At 46.9% G+C, this 22,303-nt stretch overlaps 1 protein-coding gene across 1 annotated transcript in view; it reads left to right on the forward strand.

The window, feature by feature from the left end:
- The window catches only part of AOC1 (amine oxidase copper containing 1), a 32,858-nt gene extending 11,654 nt beyond the window's left edge, over window positions 1–21,204 (forward strand). Inside the window, exons 2-5 of the mRNA XM_075316894.1 lie at window positions 13,008–14,555; window positions 18,304–18,592; window positions 18,914–19,046; window positions 20,585–21,204. Of these exons, the coding sequence (XP_075173009.1) occupies window positions 13,016–14,555; window positions 18,304–18,592; window positions 18,914–19,046; window positions 20,585–20,860 (2,238 nt within the window). The 5' untranslated portion in view covers window positions 13,008–13,015 and the 3' untranslated portion in view covers window positions 20,861–21,204. The remainder of the gene's footprint in view (window positions 1–13,007; window positions 14,556–18,303; window positions 18,593–18,913; window positions 19,047–20,584) is intronic.
- Window positions 21,205–22,303: the final 1,099 nt, after the last annotated feature.

A 22,303-nucleotide genomic window follows, 5' to 3' on the forward strand; every position in this document is an offset into this window, starting at 1 on the left:
TAGATATTCAGGTATCATTTCCTTTACCCTTCACAAATACTTGTAAATAAAATACATTTAAGTTTGTGGATGTAACGTGAAAAAATATCAAAAAGTTCACGAGGTGTGAATACTTTTTCGAACTACTGTATATGGTACAGAATTGATAATATTGTGAATTGCATTTGAGACGCCCGGGGACCAGGGGTTACTCAGATCCGGGCCACGAGGTCACTTCTGTGGGTATCACGGTAGCGTGACCCGGTCTGTGATCCCAGGCTCCACAGTAAAAGGGGATTTGGTAAGGGAGTTTGTCCGTGACGCCACCCACGGTTGTGGTGAGGTTGTGACACCACCACTGCTCTGGACGGGGATCCCGGGAGTGATGGTATGGAGCAGCTAGATGTTAGTTCTCCCCTCCGTGGGTAGGGGGTTGGCTGTCCCGGGGCCCGGTGAGGTAGGTGGATGGGTAGCAGGCGGGATATGGGGCCTGGTGAGGTGCAGGGTCGCGGGGGCAGCTGGTGTGTCTGTCTGAGCCCGAGACAGAAAGCAGGTCACTTTGGGGATGTCTGCTGTTAACTGCTGGGGGTGGGGGTGTATGTGTGTTGTTATCTGTGGCCCCTGGCTTGTCCAGGGCGCCACATTCCCCCTTAGCAAAATGCAGACCGTCCGCGGGCTGCCTGTCCATCACCGGTTTTATTTTTCTTTTAACTGCAAAAAGAATACAACATCAAAACACAAGCATTACCTTGCAAACCTCCCGCAACGGGATGCACATTACTTCAACGTTGCAACAAAAATAAACACTTTTAATAATAGCAACGGAACGGGTCCTTTAGTCACCCACCCAAACAACCTGGCCCTGATGCTGCCCCTAAGACATGGGCAGCACCCCTTGACCCCAGTCCAGAACCAGGCTGCCCAGATAGTTAACGGGATGGGTGCTTCGCTGCCGTTGCAGCCGGGCGGACTGCTGGAGCCGTCGTCATCTCCGTCGCGGCCGGGCGGACTGCCGGGGCCGTCGTCATTGGTGGTGCGGCTGGGATGGAAGCCGGGACCGGTGGCAGGGCGGTGACGATGGTAAGGCCTGGGCCCTCCCTCACAGACGCTGCGAGCTCCGCTACCGGTGACAGGGGTAACGGGTCGGTCGGGGCGTTGGCCGCGGGCACTGAGGTTTCAGCGGTGCCGGACGGACGGGACATCTCGTGCAGCGGTGTTCCAGGAACCAAACACTGGCAGAGTCCTGGCGTCCCTGCTTCCACAGCCACGGTTCACATGCGGCCGGATGCCATCCCGTCCCCCTTAGCCTCTTTTTAGCACTTCCTTCTTCAGGGGGCGGGGCTCCACTTTCGCGCCTTTCCTGCGCGGGGAAGACGCTCGAGCGGGAAATTTTTCGCGCCCAATATGGCGGCTTTGCAAAACTTTCGGCCGGACACCTCCGGCGGTAACAAGGCGCACCTCTACCAAACGGCAGAGCGGTAGGATCCTGTTCGTGACGCCAAGTGTGTCGCCCGGGGACCAGGGGGTACTCAGATCCGGGCCACGGGGTCACTTCTGTGGGTATCACGGTGGCGTGACCCGGTCTGTGATCCCAGGCTCCACAGTAAAAGGGGATTTGGTAAGGGAGATTGTCCGTAACGCCACCCACGGTTGTGGTGAGGTTGTGACACCACCGCTGCTCTGGACGGGGATCCCGGGAGTGATGGTATGGAGCAGCTAGATGTTAGTTCTCCCCTCCGTGGGTAGGGGGTTGGTTGTCCCGGGGCCCGGTGAGGTAGGTGGATGGGGAGCAGGCGGGTTATGGGGCCTGGTGAGGTGCAGGGTCGTGGGGGCAGCGCGGTGCCGCACGGCACGGTGGTACTCACTCAGCCGGTAATGATGATGACACAGTTCTCAGTAAAACACACGGCTGGATGGACGGGTCCCACAGACGGCTGCGGTTGCTGTGTCGCGGGCGGGGAGGAGGGTGTCAGCACACTACGCTCACCCCTTCTGCTCGGGTCCGGCGGCCGCTGCTCAGTGGTGGCTCGAGCTGTAGACCGGATCCCGGGGGTTTCTCGAGCGGCACTCCTCGCCCGTGAGTGAAAGGGGTTTGTTGGGTGTGGGGATTGTTTATAGTCCGTGACGCCACCCACGGTTGTGGTGATTTCACCACCGCTGCTCGATACGGGAATCCCGGGGATGGTGATGCGGAGCAGCCAGGTGTTGTGTTGCCCCTCCGTGGGTAGGGGTTGGTGATCCCGGGGCCCGGTGATGGCTTGGGAGGTGCAGGGCCTGGTGGGCGCAGGGACGCGGGAGCGCAGCGCTGTGCCTTGCGGCACTGTGGTACTCACTCAGCCTGAGACGTGGACACAGTTTTTACGGTAAACCAAACGGCTGGTCAGACGGTCCCACGGACGGCTGCTTCTGCTCTCCCGGTAGGTGACGGTAATGTCCCTCTTCCTTGCACCTTGTGTACTAATTGGTTGCGATGGGTCCCCACCGGTAACCCGCTCCCCGGCTTCAAGCTGGGCCGGAGGAGCACTACTCTTTGCCCGCAGGCGCTGGCCCTCAGAAACTGGTGCCCTGGCGGTGGCGGTGTCTCTGTTGTACAGGTTGGGCTGTTGCCTTCTATCGGGTCTTGGTTGTTGGGGGATCTGCGTCCCCGTCACTGACGGATTCGGCAATTTACGGCGACTCCAAGCCTTGCCGGGGTCCGAGAGGCCCCTGCCCTGGTGCTGACTGTCCTTCCGAACACTCCTCCAGACCATCGGGCACACAGCCTACGGGGTCCTTCCAGGAACTTCCAAACGGTCCCCCTCCAGACAGTCACCGCCGTTGCTGACCTTGCTGGCCTGTCCTGCACACAGCTGGACCTTCAGGCTTTTCTCTCTCTGTCACCACTCTTGCTTTCCTCCTTTACTACTTTTCTTTCCTTCACTTAGTTGTTTACTCCTTTCTAGCCCTCAGCTAGACTTCACTCTTGCCCTGCCTGGGCTAATCTGCCTGGTACTTCCTGCCTCCAGAGCTGTGATCTCCTTGGTGGGCGGAGCCAACCGCCTGGCCCACCCCCTGGTGTGAATCATCAGCCTCTGGAGGAAGGCAACAAGGATTTTTTGGTTCAGCTTAGATGTGCCTACCTGGGATGTGGGGTGTGGTGGTGTGTGACCTGTGTCCCCTGGCTTGCCCAGGGAGACACAGCTGTTTCTCCCCTGACCCAGTTTGGTGGTGTAAGTCCTTTCTTGCACCCTCTGTACGCTCCTCCTGCGCTCCGGTTTCCAGCTGGCTCCCCGATTCAGTACCGGTGGGCCACCGCCCAGCCCCGGCTACCTACGGTTCCACCAACTGTCTGCCCGGCTCCCTGCAGACGGCCACTACCGCCTGCCTCACTCTCTGCACGGGGGCCTTAGGCTCCAACCTAAGCCCCTGTCTGCGTCCGCCTCACTGCAGACCTCCTCTCTCTTCCTCTGCCTGAACTTGACTTGGCTTGTTTCCTGCCTCAGGACAGCCAAACTCCTGGGTGGGTGTCTCCATCTCCTGACTCCGCCCACCTGGTGTGTCTGTCTGAGCCCGAGACAGAAAGCAGGTCACTTTGGGGATGTCTGCTGTGAACTGCTGGGGGTGGGGGTGTGTGTGTGTTGTTATCTGTGGCCCCTGGCTTGTCCAGGGCGCCACACATTGTCATGAACAAACATCTGTTGTGGTTAATTCCTTATAGACAGAACTGTGCAAACATTTTACCCAGAGGGTCAAAAAGTGCAGAAGAAGAAGAAGAAGAAGAAGCAGAAGGTTTCCAAAATAGAAGTGATAATAGAATATTTTATCAATTACCACAATGCAAAGTGAATGATCTAAAGAGAAAAGCAAATTGCATCAATATTTGGTGACCGCCCGTCCCCTTCATCCCTTCATCGTCGCCTTTTCTATGATTATAGTCGGATGTGTGAGTAACCGATTATAACAGGCAGGTAACAACTTATTTTCATATGGAGGCTGAGACAAGGTCATTAAGTCTCACGTCACAGCTCATCCAGTATGGTAAGACTCAGCACAACAAGATCCAAGGTAGTTATACGGCATCGGCAAGGTGTCTTCCAAGCAAGGACTTCACAGCAGACTGAGGGTTCAGGATTCAAGCTCTTGTGAAGAAGCACAAAGAAAAGGGAAACATTGAGGAGCATAGACAAACTGGCCCGCCAAGGAAACAGTGCAGCAGATGAGACACATCAAGCTTCCTTTGAAGTCGGAAAATGTCCAGCAGTGCCATCAGCTCAGAACTGGCAGCAACCTGTGCGACCATCTACATCTTCATGGAAGAATTATGTCCAAAGCAAAGACATTCAACATGGAAAGAAAGAAACAAGGCCGACCAACTCAACTATGCACGAAAACATAGGAACCGGGTTGCAGAAAAATGTCAGCAGGTGTCCGAAGTAATGGGTCAAAATATGAAATATTTCACTGTAAAAGATGGCAGTTTGTTGCCAAAGGGCTGGAGAGCGGCACAATACGGAGGGTCTACAGGAAAAGTGGTGCAGGTGGAGGGTCCTGGAAATATGGGGCTGCATTTCAGAAAATGGAGTTTGGGATCTGGTTAGGATTAATGGTGTCCTCAATGCTGAGAAATCCAGGCCCATACTTCTCCATCATGTAATACCATCAGGAGGCGTCTGATCGGCTCCAAATTTATTCCGCAGCTGAACAACAACCTCAAACATCCAGCCGATGTCATTAAGAGCGAGGAATCCTGGAGGTGATGATCTCACAGAGCCCTGATATCACATCATCCCATCTGTCTGGGATCAAGAGACCAAAGGATCCGCACAACAGTCATACACAGAAGATCTGGGGTCAGGTCTCCAAGATGTTTGGGACAACCTCCTGACGAGATCCTCCATAACCTGAGTACAAATGACGAGAAGAAGTGATGGAGGCGACGGACGGTCACCAAATACTGAGGATGGAAGTGACAGGTAGTCACCGAATACTGAGGATGGAGGAGATGCGCAGTCACCAAATACCGAGGACAGAGGCGACGGGCAGTCACCAAATACTGGGGAGGGAGAAGTCAGGCAGTCACCAGATACCGAGGACAGAGGCTACAAGTGGTCACCAAATACTGAGGACTAAGGTGACAGCAGTCACCAAATACTGAGGATGGAAGAGACGGGCGGTCACTGAATACTGAGGATGGAGGAGACGGGCGGTCACTAAATACTGAGGATGGAGGAGACGGGCAGTCACTAAATACTGAGGATGGAGGTGAGGGTGATTACCAGATACTGAGGACAGAGGAGACAGACAGTCACTAAACATTTTGACCTATACTTTACCTCAACAGTTGGTTGAGCTATGTTAAACCAATAATGATGTTCATAGACTAGATAGATTGATTTACATGATAAGATTCTGAGGGGGGAGCTCCTTGTATACAGAGATACATGATAAGATACTGTCTGCAGCCACCACTAGGGGGAGCTCCCTGTATACAGAGATACATGATAAGATCCTGTCTGCAGCCACCACTAGGGGGAGCTCCCTGTATACAGAGATACAGGATAAGATCCTGTCTGCAGCCACCACTAGGGGGAGCTCCCTGTATACAGAGATACATGATAAGATCCTGTCTGCAGCCACCACTAGGGGGAGCTCCCTGTATACAGAGATACAGGATAAGATCCTGTCTGCAGCCACCACTAGAGGGAGCTCCCTGTATACAGAGATACATGATAATATCCTGTCTGCAGCCACCACTAGGGGGAGCTCCCTGTATACAGAGATACATGATAAGATTCTGTCTGCAGCCACCACTAGGGGGAGCTCCCTGTATACAGAGATACATGATAAGATCCTGTGTGCAGTCACCACTAGGGGGAGCTCCCTGTATACAGAGATACATGATAAGATCCTGTCTGCAGCCACCACTAGGGGGAGCTCCTTGTATACAGAGATAAATGATAAGATCCTGTCTGCAGTCACCACTAGGGGGAGCTCCCTGTATACAGAGATACATGATAAGCTCCTGTCTGCAGCCACCACTAGGGGGAGCTCCCTGTATACAGAGATACATGATAAGATCCTGTCTGCAGCCACCACTAGGGGGAGCTCCCTGTATACAGAGATACATGATAAGATCCTGTCTGCAGCCATCACAAGGGGGAGCTCCCTGTATAAAGAGATACATGATAAGATCCTGTCTGCAGCCATCACTAGGGGGAGCTCCCTGTATACAGAGATACATGATAAGATCCTGTCTGCAGCCATCACTAGGGGGAGCTCCCTGTATACAGAGATACATGATAATATCCTGTCTGCAGCCACCACTAGGGGGAGCTCCCTGTATACAGAGTTCCATGATAAGATTCTGTCTGCAGCCACCACTAGGGGGAGCTCCCTGTATACAGAGATACATGATAATATCCTGTCTGCAGTCACCACTAGGGGGAGCTCCCTGTATACAGAAATACATGATAAGATCCTGTCTGCAGCCACCACTAGGGGGAGCTCCCTGTATACAGAGATAAATGATAAGATCCTGTCTGCAGCCACCACTAGGGGAGCTCCCTGTATACAGATATACATGATAAGATCCTGTCTGCAGCCACCACTAGGGGGAGCTCCCTGTATACAGAGATACATGATAAGATTGTGTCTGCAGCCACCACTAGGGGGAGCTCCCTGTATACAGAGATACATGATAAGATTGTGTCTGCAGCCACCACTAGGGGGAGCTCCCTGTATACAGAGATACATGATAAGATCCTATCTGCAGCCACCACTAGGGGGAGCTCCCTGTATACAGAGATACATGATAAGATCCTGTCTGCAGCCACGACTAGAGGGAGCTCCCTGTATACAGAGATGTATGATAAGATTCTGTCTGCAGCCATCACTAGGGGGAGCTCCCTGTATACAGACATACATGATACGATCCTGTCTGCAGCCACCACTAGGGGGAGCTCCCTGTATACAGAGATGTATGATAAGATTCTGTCTGCAGCCAGCACTAGGGGAGCTCCCTGTATACAGAGATACATGATAAGATCCTGTCTGCAGCCACCACTAGGGGGAGCTCCCTGTATACAGAGATACATGATCAGATCCTGTCTGCAGTCACCACTAGGGGGAACTCCCTGTATACAGAGATACATGATAAGATCCTGTCTGCAGTCACCACTAGGGAGAGCACTCTGTATACAGATATACATGATAAGATTCTGTCTGCAGCCACCACTAGGGGGAGCTCCCTGTATACAGAGATACATGATAAGATCCTGTCTGCAGCCACCGCTAGGGGAGCTCCCTGTATACAGAGATACATGATAAGATTGTGTCTGCAGCCACCACTAGGGGGAGCTCCCTGTATACAGAGATACATGATAAGATTGTGTCTGCAGCCACCACTAGGGGGAGCTCCCTGTATACAGAGATACATGATAAGATCCTATCTGCAGCCACCACTAGGGGAGCTCCCTGTATACAGAGATACATGATAAGATTGTGTCTGCAGCCACCACTAGGGGGAGCTCCCTGTATACAGAGATACATGATAAGATTGTGTCTGCAGCCACCACTAGGGGGAGCTCCCTGTATACAGAGATACATGATAAGATCCTATCTGCAGCCACCACTAGGGGGAGCTCCCTGTATACAGAGATACATGATAAGATCCTGTCTGCAGCCACGACTAGAGGGAGCTCCCTGTATACAGAGATGTATGATAAGATTCTGTCTGCAGTCACCACTAGGGGGAACTCCCTGTATACAGAGATACATGATAAGATCCTGTCTGCAGTCACCACTAGGGAGAGCACTCTGTATACAGATATACATGATAAGATTCTGTCTGCAGCCACCACTAGGGGGAGCTCCCTGTATACAGAGATACATGATAAGATCCTGTCTGCAGTCACCACTAGGGGGAGCTCCCTGTATACAGAGACACATGATAAGATCCTATCTGCAGCCACCACTAGGGGGAGCTCCCTGTATACAGAGATACATGATAAGATACTGTCTGCAGCCACCACTAGGGGGAGCTCCCTGTATACAGAGATACATGATAAGATCCTGTTTGCAGTCACCACTAGGGGGAGATCCCTATATACAGAGATACATGATAAGATCCTATGTGCAGTAACCACTAGGGGGAACTCCCTGTATACAGAGATACATGATAAGATCCTGTTTGCAGTCACCACTAGGGGGAGATCCCTATATACAGAGATACATGATAAGATCCTATCTGCAGTAACCACTAGGGGGAGCTCCCTGTATACAGAGATACATGATAAGATGCTGTCTGCAGCCACCACTAGGGGGAGCTCCCTGTATACAGAGATACATGATAAGATCCTGTTTGCAGTCACCACTAGGGGGAGCTCCCTGTATACAGAGATACATGATAAGATCCTGTTTGCAGTCACCACTAGGGGGAGATCCCTATATACAGAGATACATGATAAGATCCTGTTTGCAGTCACCACTAGGGGGAGCTCCCTGTATACAGAGATACATGATAAGATCCTGTCTGCAGCCACCACTAGGGGGAGATCCCTATATACAGAGATACATGATAAGATCCTATCTGCAGTAACCACTAGGGGGAGCTCCCTGTATACAGAGATACATGATAAGATCCTATCTGCAGTAACCACTAGGGGGAGCTCCCTGTATACAGAGATACATGATAAGATCCTATCTGCAGTAACCACTAGGGGGAGCTCCCTGTATACAGAGCAGGGTATTTTATTTTTGTATCAAATAAACATATTTCCTTTATGCCATTGACACCTGAATAAGGGTTGGATTAATAAAGTTACTTATTATAAGACTATACAGATCTCAAGTTACATCTTATCTTCTTCAATCACATCCAAGACTTAACTTCTTATTAGTCACCAGACTAAAGGACAAGATGTTTCTTTGCTGTCCCTGTTGGCTTAGTGTCAGTATAGGCCAGGGGTGGGGAACCTTTTTTTTGCCGAGAGCCATATGGAAATTTCTACCATCATTTGTTGGCCAAACATAATTATCAGCTTGAAAATTACCGTGCTATGCTTGGTCTAACAGTTAATTAACTCCCCCCTACTGTGGTGGCTGGAGCTGCTTCTCTTTGGTGCAGCTGTCATTTTCGGTCATATTGATCATGTTGCTTCTCACAACTGGTCTTCTAGTTTGTGTCGGCTGGGACTGCTGTATATACATCACATAGGAGATGCTAGGATTTCTGTATGTACATCACATAGGAGACACTGGGGGCATATACATCACAGGAGGGGCTGGGGCATATAATCACAGAAGATGCTGGGGGCATTTAAATCACAGGAGAGACTGGGGCATATACATAAAAAGAAGAGCTGGGGCATATACATCACTGGAGATACTGGGGACATTTACATCACAGGACAGATGGGGGCATATACATCACATTAGATGCTTTGTCCATATATATCACAAGAGGGGATGGAGGCATATACATCACAGGATGGGCTGGAGCATATACAACACAGGAGGAGCTGGAGCATATACATCACAGGAGGGGCTGGAGCATATACATCATAGGAGGGGCTAGAGCATATACATCACAGGAGGGGCTAGGGCATATACATTACAGCATACACTGGGGGCATACAAATCACTGGAGGGGTTGGGGTATATACACCATAGGAGGAGCTGGGGCATATACATCACTGGAGACGCTAAGGGTATATACATCACAGGAGACGCTGAGGGAAAATACATCACAGGAGAGGATGGGAGTATATACACACAACAGGAGACACTGGAGCATATATATCACAGGAGGGGCTGTGGCATATACATCACAGGAGACGCTTGGGGCAAACACATCACAGGAGGGGTTGGGGGCATATACACGACAGGAGGAGCTGGGGCATATACATCACTGGAGATGCTGGGGACATAGACATCGCAGGAGATGCTGGGGTACATACATCACAGGAAGAGATGGGTCATATACATCACAGGAGATTCTGGGGGCATAGACATCGCAGGAGATGCTGGGGTACATATATCACAGGAAGAGATGGGTCATATACATCACAGGAGATGCTGGGGACATATAAATCACAGGAGAGGATGGAGGCTTATACACCACGGGATGGGCTGAAGCATTGACATCACAGGAGGGGCATGGCCATATACATCACAGGAGAGGCTGAGCATACACATCACAGGAGGGGCTGGGGCATATACATCACAGATGGAGCTGTGGGCATATATATATTGCAGAAAGAGCTGGGGACATATATACATCACATGAGACACTGGGGGCACATACATCACAGAAGACACTGGGGGCATATACATCATAGAAGACGTTGGAGCCTATATATCACAGGAGGGGCTAGGGCATATACATCACAGGAGACGCTGGGGCAAACACATCACAGGAGTGGCTGGGGACATATACACCACAGGAGGATCTGGAGCATATACATCACTGGAGATGTTGGGGGCATATACATCGCAGGAGATGCTGGGGCACATACATCACAGGAGGGGAAGGGGGCATATATATCACATGAGACACTCGGGACATATACATCACAGGAGAGTATGGGGGCATATACATCACAGGAGGTGTTGGAAAATATATACATCTCAGGAGAGGCTGAGCGTATACATCATAGCAGGGGCTGGGGCATATACATCACAGAAAGAGCTGGGGGCATATATACTTCACAGGAAGGGCTGCGGTCATACATACATCACAGGAGACGCCGGGGGGTTATACATCACAGGAGAGGTTAGGGTCATATACATCACAGCCGGGGATGGGGCATATATATCGCTGGAGAGGCTTGAGCATATACATCACAAGAGTTTCAGGGGGCATATATATCATAGAAGAGGATGGGGCCATATACATCAAAGGAGAGGATGGGCATATGTACATCACAAGAGACGTTGGGCCATATCCACCACAGAAGACACTGCGGGCATATACATCATAGGAGAGGCTGGGGGAATATACATATCAGGAGAGGCTGGGGCATATACATTACAGGGAAGGGCTGGGGTATATAGATCACAGTAGACGTTAAGGGCATATACATCACTGGGGATGGCTGAGAGGAATATGCATCACTAGGTAAGATACGTGTGCAGGATAGACATCACTTGGAGGTACATACATCACTGGGGAAACTGACATCACTGAGGCACAGACATAACTGGGGGACACAGACAGCCGTGGAGATGCTGGGAAGGCACAGACAGCCCTGGGTATGCTGTTGGTGGCACCCACATCCTTGGGAACCACAGACAGACCTGTGGACGTTGGGGATCAGAGATATCTGAGGATGCTGGGGGGCACATACAGCTCTGGGGAGCACATACAGCTCTGGGGAGCACAGACAGCTCTGGGGAGCACAGACAGCTCTGGGAGCACAGACAGCTCTGCGAAGCACAGACAGCTCTGGGGAGGACAGACAGCTCTGGGGAGCACAAACAGCTCTGGGGGGCACAGACAGCTCTGGGGAGCACATACAGCTCTGGGGAGCACAGACAGCTCTGGGGGGCACAGACAGCTCTGGGGAGCACAGACAGCTCTGGGGAGCACAGACAGCTCTGGGGAGCACAGGCAGCTCTGGGGGGCACAGACAGCTCTGGGGAGCACAGACAGCTCTTGGGAGCACAGGCAGCTCTGGGGAGCACAGGCAGCTCTGGGGAGCACAGACAGCTCTGGGGAGCACAGACAGCTCTGGGGAGCACAGGCAGCTCTGGGGGGCACAGACAGCTCTGGGGAGCACAGACAGCTCTTGGGAGCACAGGCAGCTCTGGGGAGCACAGGCAGCTCTGGGGAGCACAGACAGCTCTGGGGAGCACAGGCAGCTCTGGGGGGCACAGACAGCTCTGGAGACGCTGGGGGGCACAGACAGTACTGATGGCGCTGGGGTAGCTGCTTCTCTTCTGTGGGACGGAAGCGCTTTGCGCTTACCCCATCCACAAAGTACATCCTCAGCACGCTGGCACTGGCCAGAGTGAGGACGTAATCCTCCAGTGTATGCATCGCAGCATTTAGCTTTGTGTGGGGTCTAAAGAGTCGGCAGCCACAAAGATGTGGCTGACACCTGAGCACTGCGGTCCCTGGAAATCTGCATGGGGACCGCATAAAAAGTCATTGTGGGCTGGAGGTTCCCTACCCCTGGTATAGACGATGCTACAGTAGAATACATTGGCTGCAACAAATCTTTACACTGAACACTCTAAAAGCAGATCTTGCACACTACTGTGTATGTAATGAAATGTCTTAGACCTGATGAGGCTGGTGTACTTACTTTGAAAATCAATGTCAAAATGGCTATATAATCTTGATTTTAAGATGAGCATTTTATGATTCCAGCGAAAGAGTGAGTGCTCATGAGTTGCAGCTTGTACTGAGCATTGTGAGACCTCAGCAAAAGAACGGAGGGACACGGAGGAGCTGTCAAACAGGACAAATGGGCATGGGTTGAGCTTAGCCTGGAACGTATTTCTCCATATTGCAATGCACAACTGCTGCTGTTATAAAAAAAAAATAAAAAAAATGATAAAAAAAGCCAATTCAGCACCCTGTCAATCATATTATTTCATTTTCCATTAGCAACAGGTTTGAGAAAGATCTTTCTTCTCTTTGCACTCATAACTGTTGAATGTAAGCAGTGAATATATAATTAGATACCATTTTACCACTATTGACATAGGATTTGGCAGTTGGTGCACATAAAGTTCTATGGAGAAATATTACTGTTTGTATCAGGAGAACTTGCAGCAGAATGTCTGTCTCCGCCTCCAGCTCCTCCCATCTCCATAGAATTTTAAAAGCACCAACTGCCATCCACTATCACAGTCATAGGAACATCTGTCTTCACTGGATACAGATTTTACCCGAGATTTGAGAATGAAAGAAGAAGAAGAAGATAGATTCCATCTCCTACAGAATATTAAGCAAAGGCGATATTTCTTTATTATTGCATTTTTTACTTTTTGGGCCAAGTTTACTGATGTTTTCATTAATTGTCTGCTTTGTTTCTTCCGCTTAGACGTTGAAATGGACCAGAAATGTCTCCTCCAGTTGCTGGTTTTAATGTCAGCCGTAACAGTCGGACACTTCTCGAAATCGTTTTCCAGGGGCCGGTATATGGCATCAGTCTTCTCAGACTTGACCTCAGAGGAGATGACCTCAATACAAACGTTCCTCATGGACCAAGAACAGCTCAGCTTAGTGCCCATCAGAAGTCAATTTGGTAAAAACTCGATCTTCATGATGGAGCTCAATTTACCAAAAAAGCGGGTGGCCCTGAACTTTTTAGATAACAACGGCCTCAAACCTCTACGTGAAGCCAAGGTGGTCGTCTACTTCGGAGATCAGGCTCAACCCAACATCACGGAATATATTGTTGGCCCCCTTCCTCACCCCTATTATTACCATCCGGTAACCTCAAAAGGGAACAAGCCTGTAAGATTTGAGTCGCGGCCCATGACATATTTAGAATACGACAAAATCCAAAACCGTCTGACGGAGCTCACCAAGGAGTTCAACCATATTTTACTGGAGACTTCCGGCTTCTCCTTCTACAACTGCTCGTCCCGGTGTTTGAGCTTCACGGACATCGCCCCTCGTGGCCTGAATTCTGGAGAACGCCGCTCATGGCTGTTACTCCAGAGGTACGTAGATGGTTTCTTCCTCCATCCCATTGGGGTTGAGCTTCTTCTCAATCATCGTTCACTCAACCCAAAAGAGTGGACCATCGATAAGATCTGGTACAACGGCCAATACTTTGATAGCGTCAAAGAGCTTGTCCAAAAGTACGAGAAGAACGAACTGACCAAGATACGCCTACCAGATAATACAAAAGACCCGTATTCTACCTTCATGCCCCGCGGAGAGTTTAAAACTAGAACTGATATTCATGGTCCAAAAATATGTGAGCCTCAAGGAAAACGTTACCGAGTTCTGGGCAACTATGTTGAGTATACAGGCTGGACCTTCGCTTACCGGATCCGTCCTTCTGCCGGCCTGCAGATATTTGATATCCAATATAATAACGAGAGGATAGCCTACGAGGTGAGCATCCAGGAAGCCATAGCCTTTTACAGTGGGGTCTCGCCAGGTGGGACTCAAACAAAGTACATTGACTCCGGGTGGGGGATGGGAACTGTTCATTATGAGTTGGCCAAAGGAATTGACTGTCCTGAAGGAGCCACCTACCAGGATCTCTACAATTTTTACGACACGGACAAACCACAGCGATACAAGAATGCATTGTGCATCTTCGAGCAGCCCACGGGGATACCCCTACGGAGACATTTCGACAGCACCTACAATAGCGGCTACAGCTTCTACGCTGGGGTCGAAAATCATGTCCTGGTGGTGAGGACCACATCCACCGTCTATAACTATGACTATATCTGGGACTTTCTTTTCTACCAAAATGGAGTAATAGAGGTTAAGGTGAGTGCCACGGGGTACATCCATGCCACATTTATCACCGCGGAGGGCCTCCACTTTGGAAGCAGGGTCTACGACCACGTTCTGGGGAACCTACATACACATCTGATCAACTACAAGGTGGATCTAGACATTGCAGGTAAGAGAAACTGCTGCAAATACAACTACAACTTGTAATTGCATTGTTTTTTTTTTACATTGTGCACTATAGCAAATAACTCGTCTTCCTACTTAGATGACAGTAGGCAAGATGCTGTTGGCTGATCTGTGTTTTGTCTTTAGGTGTACACACCTATCCATGACGCTAGGTCAAAAGTGAAAACATTTTGCCCTTATTTTATTCCCGTTCCTCCCTTGAGTATTATGTTTTTTGTTTTTCTAAAATCCGCCATACGGTTGAAAAGATATGAGCCTTTTTATTTAGTGCTCATTTTACAGGATCCTCCTGGGCGTGTCTTTGCATAATTACCATGTGAGCCACTCCCCCTTGTAAAGATTATATAAAACAGCCCATATCTCTGGATCTGTATGGCGGATTTAAAAAAAAAAAAAAAAAATGCTAACAAGGCAGAAGTTGGCGTAAAAGTGCCCACTTTTAACAAGTCCTCTTTAAGAATCTGGGTCCCTCCATGTTTCGTTTATGACACTGCTATCTTCACATCTGGAGACAGATCTATGGGCCCCTCAGATACCGACTGCGTCTGCTGCTTCTAGATGCCCCAAACCTGTGCCCCTGTGTGCCTGTGACGCCAAATATCCCTTGTATTACTAATATTTGCTGTAGAACTTTTGGACATTAACTTATCTGTAGGCAACAAACAGATTGTGAAAGTCTTCACGCCCTTCACCTGACCCCTGAACTCTCTGTATGGGGCAAATCTATAAACTGTAATCAGTGATAAAACAAATAATTTCTGTCTCAATAGCAAGTAAGATGTCGGTGCCCTGAGATAACCCCAAAGGCGCAGGATGAAACGTTCAATCATAATTAATTATTACACTGTAACGATAATATCATCAGACACATAAATCAGCACCAGAGACACTGATATATACATAGGTCCTGCCATAGAACAAACTTGTGCATTGGAGCGGTATTATAGCAGTTATATTCCTGTACATAGGGGCAGTATTATAGTAGTTATATTCTTGTATATAGGGGCAGTATTATAGTAGTTATATTCTTGTACATAGGGGCAGTATTATAGTAGTTATATTCCTGTACATAGGGGCAGTATTATAGTAGTTATATTCCTGTACATAGGGGCAGTATTATAGTAGCTATATTCTTGTACATAGGGGCAGTATTATAGTAGTTATATTCTTGTAGATAGGGGCAGGATTATAGTAGTTATATTCTTGTACATAGGAGCAGTATTATAGTAGTTATATTCTTGTATATAGGGGCAGTATTATAGTAGTTATATTCTTGTAGATAGGGGCAGGATTATAGTAGTTATATTCTTGTAGATAGGGGCAGGATTATAGTAGTTATATTCTTGCACATAGGAGCAGTATTATAGTAGTTATATTCTTGTAGATAGGGGCAGGATTATAGTAGTTATATTCTTGTACATAGGAGCAGTATTATAGTAGTTATATTCTTGTACATAGGAGCAGTATTATAGTAGTTATATTCCTGTACATAGGGGCAGTATTATAGTAGTTATATTCCTGTACATAGGGGCAGTATTATAGTAGCTATATTCTTGTACATAGGGGGCAGGATTATAGTAGTTATATTCTTGTACTTAGGGGCAGTATTATAGTAGTTATATTCCTGTACATAGGGGCAGTATTATAGTAGTTATATTCCTGTACATAGGGGCAGTATTATAGTAGCTATATTCTTGTACATAGGGGCAGTATTATAGTAGTTATATTCTTGTACATAGGGGCAGGATTATAGTAGTTATATTCTTGTATATAGGAGCAGTATTATAGTAGTTATATTCTTGTATATAGGGGCAGTATTATAATAGTTATATTCTTGTATATAGGGGGCAGTATTATAGTAGTTATATTCCTGTACATAGGGGGCAGTATTATAGTAGTTATATTCTTGTACATAGGGGCAGTATTATAGTAGTTATATTCCTGTACATAGGGGCAGTATTATAGTAGTTATATTCTTGTACATAGGGGCAGTATTATAGTAGTTATATTCCTGTACATAGGGGCAGTATTATAGTAGTTATATTCTTGTACATAGGGGCAGTATTATAGTAGTTATATTCTTGTACATAAGGAGCAGTATTATAGTAGTTATATTCTTGTATATAGGGGAAGTATTATAATAGTTATATTCTTGTATATAGGGGGCAGTATTATAGTAGTTATATTCTTGTACATAGGGGCAGTATTATAGTAGTTATATTCTTGTACATAGGAGCAGTATTATAATAGTTATATTCTTGTACATAGGGGCAGTATTATAGTAGATATATTCTTGTACATAGGGGCAGTATTATAGTAGTTATATTCTTGTATATAGGGGCAGTATTATAGTAGTTATATTCTTGTACGTAGGGGCAGTATTATAGTAGTTATATTCTTGTATATAGGGGGCAGTATTATAGTAGTTATATTCTTGTACATAGGGGCAGTATTATAGTAGTTATATTCTTGTACATAGGAGCAGTATTATAATAGTTATATTCTTGTATATAGGAGCAGTATTATAGTAGATATATTCTTGTACATAGGGGCAGTATTATAGTAGTTATATTCTTGTACATAGGGGCAGTATTATAGTAGTTATATTCTTGTACATGGAGGGCAGTATTATAGTAGTAATATATTCTTGTACATAGGAGCAGTATTATAGTAGTTATATTCTTGTACATAGGGGCAGTATTATAGTAGTTATATTCTTGTATATAGGGGGCAGTATTATAGTAGTTATATTCTTGTACATAGGAGCAGTATTATAGTAGTTATATTCTTGTACATAGAGGGCAGTATTATAGTAGTAATATATTCTTGTACATAGGAGCAGTATTATAGTAGTTATATTCTTGTACATAGGGGGCAGTAGTATAGTAGTTATACAATATTTCTGTACATAGGGGCAGTATTATAGTAGATATATTCTTGTACATAGGGGCACTATTATAGTAGTTATATTCCTGTACATAGAGGGCAGTATTATAGTACAGTAGTTATATTCTTGCACCTAGGGGCAGAATTATAGTAGTTATATTCTTGTACATAGGTGCAGTATTATAGTAGTTACAGTATATTCTTGTATACAGGGGCAATATTATAGCAGTTATATTCTTGTACATAGGGGACAGTATTATAGTAGTTATATTCTTGTATGTAGGGGCAGTATTATAGTAGTTATATTCTTGTACATAAGGTGCAATAATAAAGTAGTTATATTCTTGTACACAGGGGCAGTATTATAGTAGTTATATTCTTGTACATAGGGGCAGTATTATAGTAGTTATATTCTTGTACATAGGGGCAGTATTATAGTAGTTATATTCTTGTACATAGGAGCAGTATTATAGTAGTTATATTCTTGTACATAGGCGCAGTATTATAGTAGTTATATTCTTGTACATAGGGAGCAGTATTATAGTAGTTTTATTCTTGTATATAGGGGCAGTATTATAGTAGTTATATTCTTGTACATAGGGGGCAGTATTATAGTAGTTATATTCTTGTACATAGGGGCAGTATTATAGTAGTTATAGTCTTGTACATAGGGGCAGTATTATAGTAGTTATATTCTTGTACATAGAAGCAGTATTATAGTAGTTATATTCTTGTACATAGGGGGCAGTATTATAGTAGTTTTATTCTTGTATATAGGAGCAGTATTATAGTAGCAATATTCTTGTATATAGGGGCAGTATTATTATTTTTTGCTGTTTTTTTAGGTACAGAAAACAGCTTTGAAACCATTGATCTTAAATACGAAAACATTACAAACCCCTGGAGTCCTGGTCACTTTATTGTCCAGTCCCGTATGGATCGTGTCCAGAGAGACAGTGAGCGCCAGGCGGCTTTTAAGTTTGGGTCACATGTCCCCAGGTATCTGATGTTCCAAAACCCCAACAAGAAGAACAAGTGGGGACATCAGAAGAGCTACAGGATTCAGTACAACTCCCACGGCCACAGCGTGCTGCCCCGGATGTGGGCTGAGGAGAAAGGCGTCTCATGGTCCAGGTTAGTGCCATAAGGGGACACCAGGGCTGACATTGTCTGGACTCTGGAGGGTATAAGGATAGCCCGAAATATAAGAATTAGTGAAATCTGTAGTGAGATAATACATTTCCCAGCGCATTAACTCTTTAGTGCCAAAGTAACAAAACTTCTCTAACTGAAAGTTTGCAAAAAAAAAAGTTGCATTCTGAAAAGTCCACTTGATTTTGGATCAAAACCTCATTGAAAAAAATAAAGGATAAAATAAAGTGATGGAAGCTTCTGTAACGTTATAATAGACGCCATGTTTCAATTCTGACCTGTGCTCGGTCCCCTGATTTGCAGATACAGCCTGGCAGTGACCCGGCACCGAGAATCGGAGCTGAGCAGCAGCAGCTTGTACATCCAGTGCGACCCCTGGGACCCCTCCGTCTATTTTGAGAATTTCATCCGTAACAACGAGGACATTGTGAACAAGGTAAATATGGTCTAATTCATCTTCAGGCTTCTTAATGACTCCTGTGATTTGGTCCCTCGTCATCTTTAGGGATGAAAGAACCTGAACCTGCAACGTTCAAACACGGACTTTAAAAAACAAAAAAAAAAGTGTCCGAGTTGGGGTGCTGTTCATATGCTAATAAAGTTTGTTGAAAGGCTGCAGTGCAACCAATCAACAAGCTTTATTGCATGCAGAAGTTAACTGTACGCTGCTGTGCACAGTAAAGAAAAAAAAATGGCATGGGGTCCCCCCTATTTTTGATAACCAGTGCAGGTAAAGCAGACAGCTGGGGGCCGGTATTAACAATCTGGGAAGATCCATGGTTATTGGGTCCTTCCCAGCCTAAAAGTATCAGCCCGCAGCTGCCCCAGAAGTGACACATTCGTTAGATGCTCCAATTCTGGTGCTTCCCGATTGCCCTAGTGCCATGGCGATTGTGGTAATGGTTTATGGGCTGATGTTAGCTGTGTAGTGTCAGCTGGCATCAATAACAGGGGTTAGTAATGGAGAGGTGTCTATCAGACACAGCCATTGCTAACTTGGCAAGTATAGTGTTAAACTATTTTATCCTGTGTGTGATTTTTATTTGGATAAAGACTCCCCCACACTCCCCCATTCATCAATTTATCAAGCAAAAAGAAATCCCGAAAGTTCCGATGTAATCCAAAGGAGATAAGTCTCGTGACGCCCATCAATTCCTATGGAGCCTTGCTCTCAGAATTTTCTCAGAACGAGGCTCCATAGGTCACTCCCGGTCAGCGGCAAGCACGAGAGTGAGAAATTCTAGGCTCAATAAAAATCGATGGGCGTCATGGGACATTACTCCAGTGGATTATGTTGGAACCTCCAGGATTTATTTTTAATTTACAAATTTATGAATGCGGGCGTGTGAAGGAGTCTTTATTTAGACAAACTATTTTTCCCTCTGTGTATATATTTTTTTAACTCTAACTTGACGGGTTAATAATGAGGGTGTGTGATAGACACCTCTCTATTACTAATACCAGGGCTTGATGCCAGCTTTCAAACACAGCTGACGTCAACCCGAAAAATATTACCCTAATTGCCACTGCAACAGGGCAATCGGGAAAAGCCAGGCAAAGAGCCAGAATTGGCGCATCCAATGGATGTGCCACTTCTGGGGTGGCCGCAGGCTTCTATTTTTAGGCTGGGAAGGTTCAAATAACCATGGACCTTCCCAGCCTGATAATACCAGCCCCAAGCTGTCTGCTTTACCTGCGCTTGTTCTTCAGAATAGGGGGCACATCATGTCATTTTTTTAATTTATTCCATATCCACATCTTTGCAGGGCAATTACGCCCATTTTGCTTCCTTTTGCAGTCCCCTAGCCCTTACTATGACTGTTTTACAGCACAGGCGTTCGGCTCCCTATTGACTTATATGGGGGTTCAGGGTCAAGTTTGAGTCAAGTTGGGGTCCCAAGTCAACCTTTCTGATGATTTGGGTTTTCCTACAAAAATTTGTGTTCATTAATGTTGCTTTTATTTATTACTTAGGATCTTGTGGCTTGGGTGACAGTTGGCTTCCTCCACATCCCTCACGCTGAGGACATCCCGAATACATCCACCCCAGGAAATGCGGTGGGATTCTTTCTTCGTCCTTTCAACTTTTTTGATGAGGACCCCTCCGTGGCCTCCAGGAGCACAGTCATCGTGAAACCCACGGACAAAAGCTTCACCAAAGTGAACATCCAGCGTTGGACTCCTGAAGTGATAGGTCAGTGCGTGGCGGACAAACCTTTCCGGTACAACGGAACGTACTTCTCCGACTGAATCCTGAGGATTCACCTAAAAGCGAACCACAGAAGACGGAGAAACCAAGAAGCTCAAGACGATGAACGTTCCAGCATTTTCCTATGAACCCAGAGTCAGCAATTTAAGACTAAAAATTGAGACAGGTGAAGAGAAGAAAACACTTCTGTATCCAGAGGTCTCACACCGCAGTGCAACCCAATTACTGTGGGAGGGTCGCGTCGTAAGGGAATATCAGGTGGCACCTTCCAAAATATATTCCCCATAGACACGGTCCAATTCATTCCCAGTCTCAAAATTATTTGCACTGTCAAGAAATTCTATACTCTGCCTTTAAATATAAAATATAAATAATACAGTAATAAGGCAATTTATTATCCCTGAATATCATACTGATATGAAGACATCCACTTATGATCCACTTCTGAAAGGATTGATACATAAGGTTCTGTCTGCAGCCACCACTAGGGGGAGCTCCCTGTATACAGATATACATGATAAGATTGTGTCTGCAGCCACCACTAGGGGGAGCTCCCTGTATACAGAGATACATGATAAGATCCTGTCTGCAGCCACCACTAGGGGGAGCTCCCTGTATACAGAGATACATGATAAGATCCTGTCTGCAGTCACCACTAGGGGGAGCTCCCTGTATACAGAGATACATGATAAGATCCTGTCTGCAGCCACCACTAGGGGGAGCTCCCTGTATACAGAGATACATGATAAGATCCTGTCTGCAGCCACCACTAGGGGGAGGTCCTTGTATACAGAGATACATGATAAGATCCTGTCTGCAGCCACCACTAGGGGGAGCTCCCTGTATACAGAGATACATGATAAGATCCTGTCTGCAGCCACCACTAGGGGGAGCTCCCTGTATACAGAGATACATGATAAGATCCTGTCTGCAGCCACCACTAGGGGGAGCTCCCTGTATACAGAGATACATGATAAGATCCTGTCTGCAGCCACCACTAGGGGGAGCTCCCTGTATACAGAGATGCATGATAAGATCCTGTCTGCAACCACCACTAGGGGGAGCTCCCTGTATACAGAGATACATGATAAGATCCTGTCTGCAGTCACCACTAGGGGGAGCTCCCTGTATACAGAGATACATGATAAGATCCTGTCTGCAGCCACCACTAGGGGGAGCTCCCTGTATACAGAGATACATGATAAGATCCTGTCTGCAGCCACCACTAGGGGGAGCTCCCTGTATACAGAGATACATGATAAGATCCTGTCTGCAGCCACCACTAGGGGGAGCTCCCTGTATACAGAGATACATGATAAGATCCTGTCTGCAGCCACCACTAGGGGGAGCTCCCTGTATACAGAGATACATGATAAGATCCTGTCTGCAGTCACCACTAGGGGGAGCTCCCTGTATACAGAGATACATGATAAGATCCTGTCTGCAGCCACCACTAGGGGGAGCTCCCTGTATACAGAGATACA

This window comes from Anomaloglossus baeobatrachus, chromosome 6 (genome assembly GCF_048569485.1).
Source record: "Anomaloglossus baeobatrachus isolate aAnoBae1 chromosome 6, aAnoBae1.hap1, whole genome shotgun sequence".
Lineage (NCBI taxonomy): Eukaryota > Metazoa > Chordata > Amphibia > Anura > Aromobatidae > Anomaloglossus > Anomaloglossus baeobatrachus.